Consider the following 14,933-nt stretch of genomic DNA (forward strand, 5'->3'; position numbering starts at 1 on the left):
CCATGATCATATTGAATGGCAGTGCAGGCTCGAAGGGCCGAATGGCCTACTCCTGCACCTATTTTCTATGTTTCATACCCGTACACCACAGCTACTGATCAACGCACACAATCCCACGGAACTACTGTAAACCCAGGGCCGTCTTTACAGCATTATGGGCCCCGGACAAAGCAGTGTACTGGGGCCCCTACGACAACTACTCACAGGAATAAAAATGTAAATGGTCGATAAAATTAAATAGTATGGGGCCCCTATGCTCGTGGGGCCCGGGGCAAGTGCCCATCAGGCCCATGCGTTAAGACGGCCCTGTGTAAACCCGCGTTATAACAGACAACTGGGGGAGGATGGAGGGGGGGGGGAGAGATAGTTATTGTTGATTGTCTACTATAATCGAGCAAGGGATTACCAAGTAACCATTGGATAAATAGCAGAAACAAAGAACTGCTGTTGCTGGTTAATCCGCAAAAGCACGCAAAGTGCTGCAGTAACTCAGCGGGTCAGGCAGCATCTCTGGAGAACATAGATAGGTGATGTTTCGGGTCGAGACCTTTCTTCAGACCGAAGAAGGGTCTCGACCCAAAACCCTTACCCATTACTTCTCTCCTGAGATGCTGCATATCCCGCTGAGTTACTCCAGCATTTTGTGTCTCCCTACACACTAGGGGCAATTTACAGAGGCCAAATAAGCTACAAACCCACGTTTTGGGGACATGGATAGAAACCAGAGCACCCGGAAGAAACCCACGCGGTCACCGGGGGAACGTGCAAACTCCACACAGACAGCACCCAAGGTCGGGATCGAATGTGGATCTCTGGCACTGTGAGGCAGCAGCTCGACCATCTGTGCCACTGTATTATATTATTGATTATTGTGTTGTTGATATTCGTGGTTCTTGAATCCCCTACTCTAGGTAAAAGACTGCATTCACCCTATCTAACCCCTTCATGGTTTTATACACCTCTATAAGTTCACCCCTCATCCTCCTGCGCTCCGAGGAATAAAGTTCTCGCCTGCTCAACCTCTCTCTGTAACTCAGGCCCTCCAGTCCTGTACTATAGGAGTTCAGTTTTTGCATTATTATGGTTAACTTGTTAATGTGTTTTATTAATGATTATTATATATTATCTGTACGTCGTTGCGTTAAGCTGCAGCAAGTGAGAATGTAATAGTTCCGTTGTCGGTACAGCTGGCGATTAAACACACACTCTTGACACCCCCATATCTTTGCTCATAACACAAGATTCAGACGGACGGAACTTAGGACCCAGGAGCGATCTTGGCCAGGGAGGGCAGACTGCGCAGATATCAGTGGAATGATCCTGGTACCCTCTCCCTCTCCCCTTCTGCACGTCCTTTCTGCAAAGATTAAACCCCTCTGGAACCTCGTCGCGTTGGGCAGAAGAGGACACGGCATTTGCAATAGTAGCTTGAGAGTGAGAGGGGATAAATAGAAGGGAAGGTTTTTAGATGGAGCTGGAAGATGCTTTGGGGAAACTGATTCAGTGTGTTTCATTCAGTCGCTCCCAGCATCTGAACCCAGGCAATTGACTGCAATGTATTTTTTTGTGAGCCGTAATCTTACATCCGTCCTGTGATTTTTTTTTTTTCTTCAGAGGGGAAAGCGGGGCGGGGTGGAGGACTGCAATTCACCGCCGTATATGTACATCAAGAGATTTCCCCGACTCAGGCAATCTCAACCCCTCTCTCTCCATCAGCGACCATGAGCTACACACACTATCTCCTTTGTGTTTTGGGTGAGTCCAAGTTCTTTTCATTTTAATTTCTACCACTCACCCTCCCCCCGCTTTTTTTTTATTTGGGAGCGGAGGTGTTTAAAAATAAACTCAAGAAAAGTTTACGAGTCGGGGAGGGGAGGGGAGGGGAGGGGAGAGGAAAAACAACACTCTATTAAATGGCGAGAATGATTTAAAGGCGAGATTGAGGACAGAGAGAGAGAGAGAGGGAGATATAAAAGGTCATACTTTTATTTAAGGGATTTCATCCCCCAACCCCAAAAAAAGTCAATTTCCCTGTACATATCCTCCTAAACCCTTCCTATCCTTGTAGCTGTCCAAATGACTTTTGAAATTCGTAATTGTACCCACTTTAGCTTCCTCTGGCAGCTCATTCCAGATACGCACTGCCCTCTGAGTGAAAAGTTGCCCCTGAGGTCCCTCTTAAATTTTTCTTCTCTCCCCCTCTCACCTTAAGCCTGTACCCCTTGGTATTAGAATCTTTTATCCGGGGAAAAAGACAGTGAGCATTGACTTTATAGTGAACCCCATTAATCCGAAATGTGTGTATTTGCTAAATCTATTAATATCTCTATAATTCCACACTTGCATTTGCATGGCTAATTGTGATACCGGTCCTTTCATTTATACACAGGGTCCCCAGTGACTCTATTAACGACATTATATTTTTTCTCTCTCCCTCTCTTCACTATCTCCCTCTGTGTCTCTCCCCCCCTCTCCCTCTCCTTTCTCTCTCCTCTATTCCACCTCTCTTTCTCTCGCTTCTTCCTCTAATTCTTTTTCTCTCTCCTCTTTCTCTATTTTCTCTTTCTCTCTCTCCCCCCCTCTCTCTCTCTTTCTCTTTCTCCCTCTTTCTCTATCTTTCCCTCCCTCTCTCCCATCTTTCTTTCTCCTGTCTGTCTCAATCTCTCTATCTGTATCTCTCCCTCCTTATCCCTCCCTCTCTCTCTTTCTCCTGGGTCTTGGTCAATTTCATGGCTGGATCAATAACCTGCCTTCATTTCCATGGTCTTCTTTTAAATGCATTCATTTGGCATCTTGTAGTCCTCAATGTTCAGATCACAGGGCAGAGTTAAGCTGTGTGATACCAGGAGTCTGTGACGCATTCCATAAGGTTTGCGTTGACCTAATCTTGACCTTTGAGAGCCCCCCCCGCCAACCCCCATGGGTCTCAGATCTGTCTATCTTAACCTTCACTATATTTAATAACACCACCTAGAGCCACGGTCATGGCCACAGGACCCACGGCCCATCAAGTCCATGCTGACCAACAAGAACATGTTGACATTAATCCCACATAACTATTTGACACTTCCCACATTTCCATTGACTCGCTTGGATTCTACTCCTCACAGACATACAGCCTGGAAACAGGCCCTTTGGCCCAACTCATCCATGCTGACAAGGATGCCCCTCCTAATTCCATTTGCCTGCATTTAGCCCATATCCCTCGAAACCTCAGTATCTGTGCAAATGTTATGCCTGTATTTTACATCCTTGCTCCCCTCTTTAGCCACCATGTCTTTGATCTCTGTAGTAATACTCCTCTCGCTTGTGGGAGTAAGCTATGTAATTTGTAACTGAACATTCATTCCATATTGAACACCTCTCACTAATCTTAACTGATTTCAACTCATCTATAAACTATTGTCTAAATCACTGTCTCACTCTGCTGAGGTTATAATCCAAGTTATGACCTTAATAGATATACAGGCCCACTCCGGCACCCTTGGTTGCAGGGCCTTTCTGCATTATCTGTTTTTGCCAGACCAACAGAGGTCACGGCCTCTGAGAGGAGTCCAAGGGTACTGGAATGGTCCGGTCCGCCTAGACCGCCGGGGGAGGGGCGAGATACTGGCCCACAAAGTCGGCCTTGGAAGTCGGCTCCAGAGCCCCAGCCGCAGAGGGCAAATTCGACCCACCTCACCCAGCCTAGGCACCACATTTCTGGGGGGGTGGATGGGGGGATTTCAAGCACGCTCTTGTAATTTTGTCCGGATTAAAGGAGGTGCCGGACCACCAGTTGTCGAAAAATCAGTGGTGGACCTGTATGGTGGATCCTCTTTCAAAAACTCCAATAAATTTGTGTTACTTAACATTACTAAAATTAATATAATCTTGCTCCTGTTCGCTCCGTGTTAATGGGGGGGATAAGAATCCTGCTTACATTTTAAAAATTCGCCACACATTGGACGCCTGCCTGTTATTCCAATCTTAAAGGAAAATTAAATCCCCCTTCAAAATCACCATGTCATTGCTTTAAGCTATTTAATTTCCACTAAAAGACATTCTACCACTTCATTGTTGCTATGTGGTGACCTATACACAACCAGAGTCCACAATTGTAGAACACAAAGTGCTGGAGTAACTCAGCAGGGCAGGCAGCATCTCTGGAAACATGGATATAGCGTGGAAACAGGCCCTTCAGTTCAACTTGCCCACACTGACCTACATACCCCATCTACACTAGTCCTACCTGCCTGCATTTGGCCCACATCCCTTTTAACCTGTCCTATCCATGTACCTGTCTAATTGCTTCTTAAACATTGCGATAGTCCCTGCCTCAACTACCTCCTCTGGCAGCTCATTCCACCCCCCACCCTTTATGTGAAAATATTACCCCTCAGATTCCTGTAAAGTCTCTCCCCCTTCACCGTAAACCTCTGCCCTCTGGTTCTTGATACCCCCACTCTGAGCAAGTGACTCCGTGCATCTACCTGTTCTATTCTCATGATTTTATACACCTTTATAAGCTCTCCCCTCATCCTCCTGCATTCCGGGGAATAGAGTCCTAGCCTGTTCAACCCCTCCCTATAGCTCAGACCCTGTCCCAAAAAGTTAATTTGCAAGTCGAATCGGTAGTAAAGAAGGCAAATTCAATGCTAGCATTTATATCAAGAGGACTGGAATACAAAAACAAAGATGTATTGCTGAGGCTCTATAAGGCCGCATTTGGAGCACTGTGAGCAAATTTGGGCCCCATATCTGAGGAAGGATGTGCTGGCTCTGGAGAGGGTCCAGAGGAGGTTTACAGGCATGATTCCAGGAATGAGTGGGTTAGCATATGATGAGCGTTTGACAGCGCTGGGCCTCTACTCGCTGGAGTTTAGAAAGTTGAGATGGGACTTCATTGAAACTTACAGAATAATGAAAGGCATAGATCGAGTGGATGTGGAAAGGATGTTTCCACTGGTGGGAGAATCTAGGACCAGAAGTCACAGCCTCAGCATTAAAGGGTGCTCTTTTAGAAAGGAGGTGAGGAGGAACTTCTTTAGTCAGAGGGGAGTTAATCTGTGGAACTCATTGCCACAGAGGGCTGTGGAGGTCAAGTCAGTGGATATTTTTAAGGCAGAGATAGACAAATTCTTGACAAATTAGAACGGGTGTCAAGGGATATGGGGACAAGGCAGGAAAATGGGATTAGGAGGCAGAGATCAGCCATGATTGAATGGCAGAGTAGACTCGATGGGCCGAATGGTCTAATTCTACTCCTATAACTTGTGAACGCGTGTGAGTCCAGGCAACATCTTTGTAAATGTTCTCAGCACCCTTTCCAACTTGACAACATCTTTCCTATGACGTGGAGCCCAGAACTGAACACAATACTCTAAATCCGGCCTCACCAACGTTTTCTATAATTGCAACATGACCTCCCAACTTCTATACTCAAGGATAAGTGACGTTTCAGGTTGGGACCTTTTGGTTCAGATCTGTGGCCTATTAACAAACCACCTATGATGCAAGATTATTAGATAATGCAAAGAAGTCCATCGTTAAATACTTTGAAGAAAATGCTTACCTTCATTGGTCATTGAGTGTCAGGAAGTCATGTTGCAGCTCTATAAGACTTTCATTAAGCCACATTTGGAGTATTGTATGCAGGTCTGGTTGCCCCTTGCAGGAAGGATGTGGCTTTGGAGAGGGTGCAGAGGAGGTTTACCAGAATACTGCCTGAATTAGAGAGTGTTCGCTGTAATGGTTAGTCGGACAAACTTGGATTGTTTCTCTGGAGGTTGAGTGGAGATCTGATCGAAGTATCTAAAATGATGAGAGGCATCAAAAGGGAGATAGGCAGAACCCTTTTCCCACGATAGTAATATCAAAGACTAGAGGGCATAGCTTTAAGGTGAGAGGGAGAATGTTTAAATGAGATGTGCGGAGGTTTTTTACACAGAGGGTGGTGGGTGGGTGGAACGTGCTGCCGGAGGTGGTGGTGGAGGCAGATCCATTAATGACATTTAAGAGGCTTTTGGATCGGGCACATGGACATTATGGGGAAGCGCAGTGGTAGAGTTGCTGCCTCAGGCTCGATCCTGACTACGGGTGCTGTCTGTACGGAATTTGTACGTTCTCCCTGTAACCATGTGGGTTTTCCCCAAGTGCTCCGGTTTCCTCCCACATTCCAAAGGTTTGTACGTTAATTGGCGTTTGTAAAGTGTAAATTGTCCCTAGTGTGTACGATAGTGCTAGTGTACGGAGTGATCGCTGGTCAGCGCGGACTCGGTGGGCCAAAGGGCCTGCTTCCATGCTGTACCTGTAAAGTCTAAAGGACTTATGGAGAATTGAGTGAGTCTATGATCAGTGGAAGGAGAGATCGTGAGAGTTTACTTGGCATTTCAGCGCTGTTTCAGCGATGATTCAGGCAGCCCTGTGACTCAGGCACATCCGTGAGGAGTGAGGACATTAGTCACCAGGCTTCTTGCACCAATGGAATTACAAGCAAAGGTTTTCACTTCGTCAACAACTACAGAGCAATTATAGAATGCTTTTCAAAACAAAATACATTATCTCTCAACTAAACGATTTTCTGATACAAGGAACTGCAGATGCTGGTTTACAAAACAAGTTGTAAAGTGCTGGAGTAACTCAGCAGGTCAGGCAGCATCTCTGGAGAACATGGATAGGCAACAAAGTCAGGACTCTTCTTCAGACTGATTGTAGTAGGGGGAGAAACCTGGAAAAGAGAGGCTGGGATGGGACAAAGCCTGGCGAGTGATAGGTGGATAAGGAGAGGGGGGGTTGATTGGCAGATGGGTGGACAAAGGCATGAGATGAAAAAGAGATAAAAGTGATTTCCAGGACATACACTATTATCTGATCCGATTAGACAGCGTGCAAGAAGAACTTTTTTCTGTACCGTGTGGCAATAATAAAGTTTCGTTTCGTTTAGGGATAGAGCATGGAGACAGGATCTTCGGCCCATTGAGTCCATGCTGACCAACGATCACCCTTCCACTAGTTCCTCGTTATCCCACTTTCTCATCCATTTACAGGGCGGCACAGCAGCTGCATTGCTGCCTTACAGCATCGGAGACCCGAGTTCAATCCTGACTATTGGTGCTGTCTGTACAGAGTTTGCATATTCTCCCCGTAACCGCGAGGGCTTTCTCCGGATGCTCCGGTTTCCCCCCACACTCCAAAGACATGCAGGTTTGTAGGTTAATTGGTTTCTGTAAATTGTCCCTAGAGTGTAGGATGGAACTACTGGACGTGTGTGTCTGTCTCTGCGTCTCTAAACTGAACTAATTAACCTATAAAACTCGCGCGTCTTTGGAATGTGCGAGGAAACCAGAGCGCTCGGGGGAGACCCACGCGGTCACAGAGAGAACACACACACACGCACACGCACACGCACACACACACGCACACGCACGCATACACACACGCATACACATACACACACACACATACACACATACACACACATACACCCCTCCCCCCCGAAGGCAGGATGGAACCTGTGTCACTGGCGCTGTGAGGCAGCGGCTCTACCCGCTGTGTAAACCTCAGCCCGTGTGTGCACTCCCACTCCAGGCTAAATCCGCCACACGTTTTTGTGTCAGCCGGGAGCCGTGGAGGGAGTGATGGACATCGGTGACTATGCGGCATTTGAGTCAACAGCCTGGGGATAATGGATGCATGACTTACATCTGTGCCTGCCGCTGGCCAATCCTCAGAAAGGCTTTCGACAAAGCAGCGGGAATTCTACATGGCTAATTAACTGTCACCGTTAACAATCAAATCAAGATTCAAGATCAAGATTCAAGATATCTTTTTGTCATCCTTTTGGACGAAATTTAGTCACCCACAGTCCAATAATTAAAGCAATAAAACAAACCAATTACACAACCCCACCCAACGCACACAAAAAAAGAGACATCCATCACAGTGAGTCTCCTCCAGTCCTCTCCTCACTGTGATGGAAGGCCACAATGTCTTTTCCCTTCCCCTGCCGTCTTCTCCCGCGGTCAGGTTGTTGTGGTTGCAGGCCATCTGCCAGCTGCATTATCACTTTGGGAGGGGTTGGCTGTAACATTTTTTTTAATGCATTCTATAATTGTTCAGCGGTCATACAGTGTGGAAGCAGGCCCTTCGGCCCAACTTGGCCATGGCGACCAGCATTGCCACAGATGGCTGCGAAACCCATGTTTATTGGGTAATTTTTAAGGCCGAGATGAACAGATTCCTGATTAGTCATAGAGTCACACAGTACAGAAACAGGCCCTTTGGCCCAACTCGCCCACGTCTGCCAACATGCTCCATCTATACTAGTCCCACCTGCCTGCATTTGGCCCATCTCCCTCTCATCCTATCCTATCCGTGTACCTGTCTAAATTTTTCTTAAGCGTCATGACAGGCAACGATTTGGACTAGGACCCTTCTTTAGTGTGAACAAGGGTCAATCCAAAATGCTGCCTGAGCCACTGAGTTACTCCAGCACTCTGTGTCCTTTTTTGTAAACCAGCATCAGCACTTCCTTGTGTCTGACCATCTGTCTGACCAACTTGACCAGACCAACTTTGACCTGACCAGACCAAATTGACTTTAGTAGTAGAAACCAAAAACTGCAGATGCTGGTTTACACTGTAAGGAGAGACGCAAGTGCTGGAGTAGTTCAGCGGGTCAGGCAGCATCTCTGCAGGCAAAGGATAGGTGATGTTCCGTGTCGGGACCCTTCTTCAGACTGAATGTACGGGGTGGAGGTGAAGTGCTTGAGGCGAGAGAAGCCCAGGAAAATTCAGGGCCGGCAACAGACAGCCTCAGGCATGGTGGTGCCTGGTGGGCCCATTGTTGGCCAGGGAAGGTGTGATCCCAAGAAGGATACAACACGGGGAACTGGTTAAATGACTCGGGTGGAGTAAGGGGGCAAGGGGGAACGGAGGGGAGTGCTAGTAGAAGTTACTTAAAATTAGAGAATTCAATGTTCATATCGCTCGGTTGCTAGCTGCCCATGAGGTGCTGTTTCTCCAATTTGTATGTGGCCTCGCTCTGGCAATGGAGGAGGCCCAGGACAGAATGGTCATTGTGGGAATGGGAAGGGGAGTTGAAACCTGTCGCGAGTCTGCGTTTGGTCTCGCTGATGTACAGGAGTTTGGTACAACTGTACCATGCTGTCTGGAGTTTGTACGTTCTCCCTGTGACTGCGTTGAGTTTACTCCGAGAACTCCGGTTTCCTCCCACACTCCAAAGACATACAAGTCTGTAAGTTAATTGGCTTCGGTAAAATTGTAATTTGTCCCTAGGATAGTGTGTGCAGGATAGTGTTTATGTGCAGGGACCGCTGGTAGGCACGGACTCGGTGGGTCGAAAGGCCTGTTTCCGCACTGTATCTCTAAACTGAACTAAACTGTTCAGTAGTGCCTCGATGTCGTACTGGGAATGTCCATTCATTCTGGGTCGGGATTTGAACGCACGTGTCTCTGACTCACAGACGACACAGACTCCCACTGAAGCTGAGCTTGATATCAATGCTCACAAAAAGCCAGAACAAATTCCATCTTGCCAGGAATCACGTGGAACTGTGCGGTTTGGGCAGAGCCCTTCAGTGTGGCTAAACCCGAAAGGTCACCAAAATACTACAACTTGTTTCAATTGATTGCAGAGCAGTAATTGTGTGTGGGAATTTGACAAACACCCAAGGCATGAGGCCAGTGTTGGGCCCTTTCCAACGCCCATTTCAAGTTGTCCAGCTGTTGTTAAGCTACAAAGGGTGCAGAGAAGATTAATAGTTTCAAAGGTTCATACGTTATAGGATCAGAATTAGTCCATTCAGCCCACCAAGTCTATTCCGTCATTCAATCATGGCTGATCAATCTTTCCCAACCAACCCCATTCTCATGCCTTCTCCCCATAACCCCTAACACCCTTACTAATCAAGAATCTATCAATCTCCACCGTAAAAATATCCATTGACGGCCTCCACAGCCTTCTGCGGCAATGAATTCTACAGATTCACCACCCTCTGACTAAAGAAATTCCTCCTCATCTGCTTTCTAAAGATACGTCCTTTTATTCTGAGGCTGTGCCCTCTGGTCCTAGACTCTCCCATGAGTGGAAACATCCACTCCACATCCACTCCACATTCACTCTATCCAGGCCGTTCACTATTCAGCAAGTTTCAATGAGGTCCCCCCTCATTTATGGGGATGTTGCCAGGATTTGAGGGCCTGAGCTACAGGGAGATGGTGGTGTGAGTATGGAACAAGCTGCCCAAGGAGGTAGTTGAGGCAGGTACAATTGTAACGTTTATGAACCATTTAGACAGGTACATGGATAGGATAGTTTGGAAGGATATGGGCCAAAAGCACGTAGGTTGACTAGTGTGGGTGGGACATGCTGGGCAGCATGTGCAAGTTGGGCTGAAGAACCTGTTTCCATGCTATATGACTCCATGACTCTATAATTATGACTTTAAGTCAAATGCTCACCTATATTTTTAATTTCAAACTTGATTTGTAATAATAAAATATATACAAAACTAAAACTCTTCATACATTCTTAGAGTCTGTACATTCTATAGTGTCATAGTCAGTAGTGTTAGATTGATTGATTGAAAAATACAGCATGGAAACAGGCCCTTCGATCCTCCGAGTCCCTGCTGACCATCGATCACCCGTTCACAGTAGTTCTACGTTATCCCACTTTCTCATCCACACCATATTCTTGCTATTGAGGGTGTGCAGCGGAGGTTTACCAGGTTAATTCCCGGAATGGCGGGACTGCCGTATGTTGAAAGACAGGATCGACTAGGCTTGTATACACTGGAATTTAGACGGATGAGAGGGAATCTTATCGAAACATATAAGATTATTAAGGGGTTGGACACGTTAGAGGCATGTTCCCAATGTTGGGGGAGTCCAGAACAAGGGGCTACAGTTTAAGAATAAGGGGTAGGCCATTTAGAACTGAGATGAGGAAAAACCTTTTCAGTCAGAGAGTTGTAAATCTGTGGAATTCGCTGCCTCAGAAGGCAATGGAGGCCAATTCTCTGAATGCATTCAAGAGAGAGCTAGATAGAGCTCTTAAGGATAGCGGAGTCAGGGGGTATGGGGAGAAGGCAGGAACGGGGTACTGATTGAGAATGATCAGCCATGATCATATTGAATGGTGGTGATGGCTCGAAGGGCCGAATGGCCTCCTCCTGCACCTATTGTCTATTGTACACACCAGGGGGCAATTTACAGAGTCCAACTAACCTACAAACCCCCATGTCTTTGGGATGTGAGAGGAGACCGGAGCATCCAGAGGAATCCCACGTGGTCAGAAGAAGGACATGCAAACTCCATACACACAGACAACACCCAAGGTCAGGATCAAACCCCGGTCTCTAGCGCTGTGAGGCAGCGGCTCTACCAGCTACGCCCCTGATTTATGTGGAGTACTATCTGACTTGATTGGATAGCATGTAAAACATAGCCTTTCAGGCAACTGAACCATCCTCCCAACAACTAGAGAGCAGTCCTGAGCTGCTACCTACTTCATTAGATACACTCGGACTATCTTTGATCGGACCTAACTGGACTTTATCTTGCACTAAACGTTATTCATGTTATTCCCTTTATCCTGTATCTGTAAACTTTGGATGGTTCGATTGTCTTTCCGCTGACTGGTTAACACGCAACAAAAGCTTTTCCCTGTATCTCGGCACATTTGACAATAAACTAAACTAAAACTCACTGAACCAGAGTTCACATGTCAATAATAAACCTAACCCGATCTTGTATATTTCATCCACGTTTACTCAGGTTGGTTATGCTTTAATCTTGCAATTGCTGATGAGGCAGAGACACACGTACGCCCGGCTGCCTCAGGGGAAGATCTCGCCACTGTGACTTCCTTGGTCTTCCCGTCGACAGAAGTGCAAAAGGATGTCTCGGGGAAAGTTGCGGACCAGTTGGACGCTGAGCTGTTAACAATGGCTGGAAGTTCTCAGGATGAATCAATCAACTCGCAGTCACTATCGTCTGGGACCTCGGATGCCCAAGAGAAGCAAGGAACAACCTCAGGTTTGTCAGAGAGTCGTGGAGTCACACAGCGTGGAAACAGGCCCCACGGCCCAACTTCCCCACACCGACCAACGTGTCCCATGTACACCAGTCCCATCTTCCTGCTGTGTAGCCCATATCCCTCCAAACCTATCACATCCATGTACCAGTCCAAATATTTCTTAAACATTGTGAAAGTACCTGCCTCAACTACCCCCTCCGGCAGCTTGTGCCATACACCCACCACCCTCTGTGTAAAAAAAGTGACCCCTCAGGTTCCTATTTAATTTTCCCCCCTCACCTTAAACCTATGTCCTCTGGTTTTTGATTCCCCTACTCTGGGGAAAAGACTGAGCGTTTACCCGATCTATTCTTCTCATGATTTTATACACCTCTATAAGATCGCCCCTCTTTCCTTCTGCTCTCCAAGGAATACAGACCAGCCTGCTCAACCTCTCCATATAGCTCAGGCCCTCAAATCCTGGCAAATCTTGAGTCCTGGTAAATCTTCTCTGCACTCTTTCCAGCTTGACAACATCTTTCCTATAACATGGGGACCAAAACCCAATGCAATACTCTAAATGGTGCCTCACCAACGTCTTGTACAACTGTAACATGACCTCCCAACTTCTATACTCAATATACCTTATCTGCAAGCAGGGAGTGCTGGGGGAGAAATGTGATGGCTATTCCATGGTTTACACTCACATTCATACACGTGCAACAGAACAGAACAGTGCAGGAGTAGGCCCATCAGCCCACAATTGCCATGCCGAACATGATGCCAAGATAAACTAATCACCTCTGCCTGCACGTGATCCATTTCCCTCCATTCCCTGCATAATCTAAAAGCCTCTTAAATGTCACTATTGTATCTGCCTCCACCACCTTTACAGGCACTCATCACCCTCTGCATAACAAAACCTGCCCCGCACACCTCCTTTAAACTTTGCCCCTCTCACCTTAAAGCTCTATCCTCTAGTCATTAACATTTTTCCTCTGGTGAAAAGGTCTATCCTATATAAGTTGGGTTGTCAACAAATAGAATCTCCTCCATTTGAATTCTATGTTAGAAAAGCCCCTTTTGTTTAAAGATGTAGAGTTGATACAGCACAGAATCAGGCCCTTCAGCCCAACTTGTCCATGCTGACCAAGATAGCCCCAGCTAAGCCAGTCCCGTTTGCTTGCATTTGGTCCATCTTTCTCCAAGTCTCTCCTTTCCATGTAGCTTTCCAAATGTCTTTTAAATGTTGGCATTGTATTTTTATTGTTGCTATGGTTTTATATGCTTCAATCAGGTCTCCCCTCAGCTTGTAGAGAAGTCTGTCCAGCCTCTTCTTGCAGCTGTAGAAACATAGAACTGCAGATGCAGACTTGCAAAAAAAGACACAAGTGCTGGAGTAACTCAGCGGGTCAGGCAGCATCTGTGGAGAACATGAACAGGTGACGTCATCAATCAATTTTCAGTTTGAAGAAGGGTCGCGACCTGAAATGTCACACATCCATGTTCTCTAGAGATGCTGCCTGACCCGTTGAGTTACTCCAGCACTTGTGTCTCTCCTCACACCTAATACCCTCTAATCCAGGCAGCATTCTGCTAAACTTCTTTTGCATCCAAACAATCTCCCTAAACAATCAACAACAAAAGCTGTACTCTGATTTATAGTTTTAGCCAACACTTGGATAAGCCACTTAAAAGAATAAATCTCAGCCCCTGTCTAATCCTTATCTGAGCCTCCTGTTTGTTACCTTAAATATATGATGTAACCAAAGCAAACCATTGGGCGACTGAGGCACAAAAACTAATAACTGACCTACATTAGTACACCGAGACCAGTTATACCAGTTGCAACCCCTAGAAGCTTTTCATTCATTGCTTTGCCTGGACAAGTCAGGAGGTAAAGGACTTTATCTGGAAGAAAATTGATTGAAAGATACAGCATGGAAACAGACCCTTTGGCCCAACGAGTCCACGCCAGCCATCGATCACCCATTCGCACTAGTTCTATGTTATCCCATTTTCACATCCACTCCCCACTCACGAGGGACGATTTACAGAGGGCCAATTAACCTTCAATTAACCTTTGGGATGTCGGAGGAAACCGGAGCACCCGGAGAAAAACCATGTTGTCACAGGGAGAAAGTACAGACCCGGGTCTCTGGCGCTAGGAGGCAGCGGCTCTACCCGCTGTGCCACTGTGACGCTGCTGTGGTTGAATTTAATAAACACCAAACAACATCGATGTACTTTCTTTGGGATTGGATATTTCAATCAATTACTGGGCAATTTAAAAAAAATTATCTTTATATTTTGCTATAAGATTTATCAGAACTTTCAGATTCTGCAGGGAGTGGGAGTAATGTTTAATCCCAGTGGATCGCAGGGTGGCACAGTGGTGCAGCGATAGAGTTGTTTCCTTCCAGCGCCAGAGACCGGGTTAGATCGTCACTATGGCTGCTGTCTGTACGAAGTTCGTACGTTCTCCCTGTGACCGCATGAGTTTTCTCCGGGTGCTCCAGTTTCCTCCCACACTCCAAAGACATGGAGGTTCGTAGGTTAATTGACTTTGAAAAGCGTCCCTAGCGTGTAGGTAGGAACTAGTGTACAGGATGGTCGTTGGTCAGCAAGGCCCGGTGGGCCGAAGGGCCTGTTTCCGCGCTGTATTGCTAAAGTCTAGAGGATAGGGCTATAAAACATAGATACAAAATGCTGGAGCAACTCAGCGGGTCAGGCAGCATCTCTGGAGAAAAACAATAGGTGACGTTTTGGGTTGAGACCCTTCTTCAGGCTGAGAGTCAGGGGAGAGGGAAACTAGAGGTATGAAAAGGTACAGAGAGCAAATGAATGAAAGGTATGTAAAGAACAAATCAAAGCCAGCACTGATGATCAATGAAAGGTGGAGCCCACAATGG

At 46.6% G+C, this 14,933-nt stretch overlaps 1 protein-coding gene across 2 annotated transcripts in view; it reads left to right on the forward strand.

Moving 5' to 3' along the window:
* The first annotated feature begins 1,306 nt into the window (after nt 1-1,306).
* Nucleotides 1,307-14,933, forward strand: part of podxl2 (podocalyxin-like 2) — a 31,307-nt gene continuing 17,680 nt past the window's right edge. The window contains exons 1-3 of one of the 2 annotated variants that reach the window (XM_078413850.1): nt 1,307-1,434; nt 1,615-1,755; nt 11,781-12,041. In XM_078413850.1, coding sequence (XP_078269976.1) covers nt 1,722-1,755; nt 11,781-12,041 — 295 coding nt within the window. In that variant the 5' untranslated portion in view covers nt 1,307-1,434; nt 1,615-1,721. Of the gene's footprint in view, nt 1,756-11,780; nt 12,042-14,933 lie in introns of both variants that reach the window. The other variant, XM_078413849.1, reaches the window with a different exon arrangement.

The sequence above is a fragment of the Rhinoraja longicauda genome, chromosome 17 (genome assembly GCF_053455715.1).
Source record: "Rhinoraja longicauda isolate Sanriku21f chromosome 17, sRhiLon1.1, whole genome shotgun sequence".
Taxonomy (NCBI): Eukaryota; Metazoa; Chordata; class Chondrichthyes; order Rajiformes; family Arhynchobatidae; genus Rhinoraja; species Rhinoraja longicauda.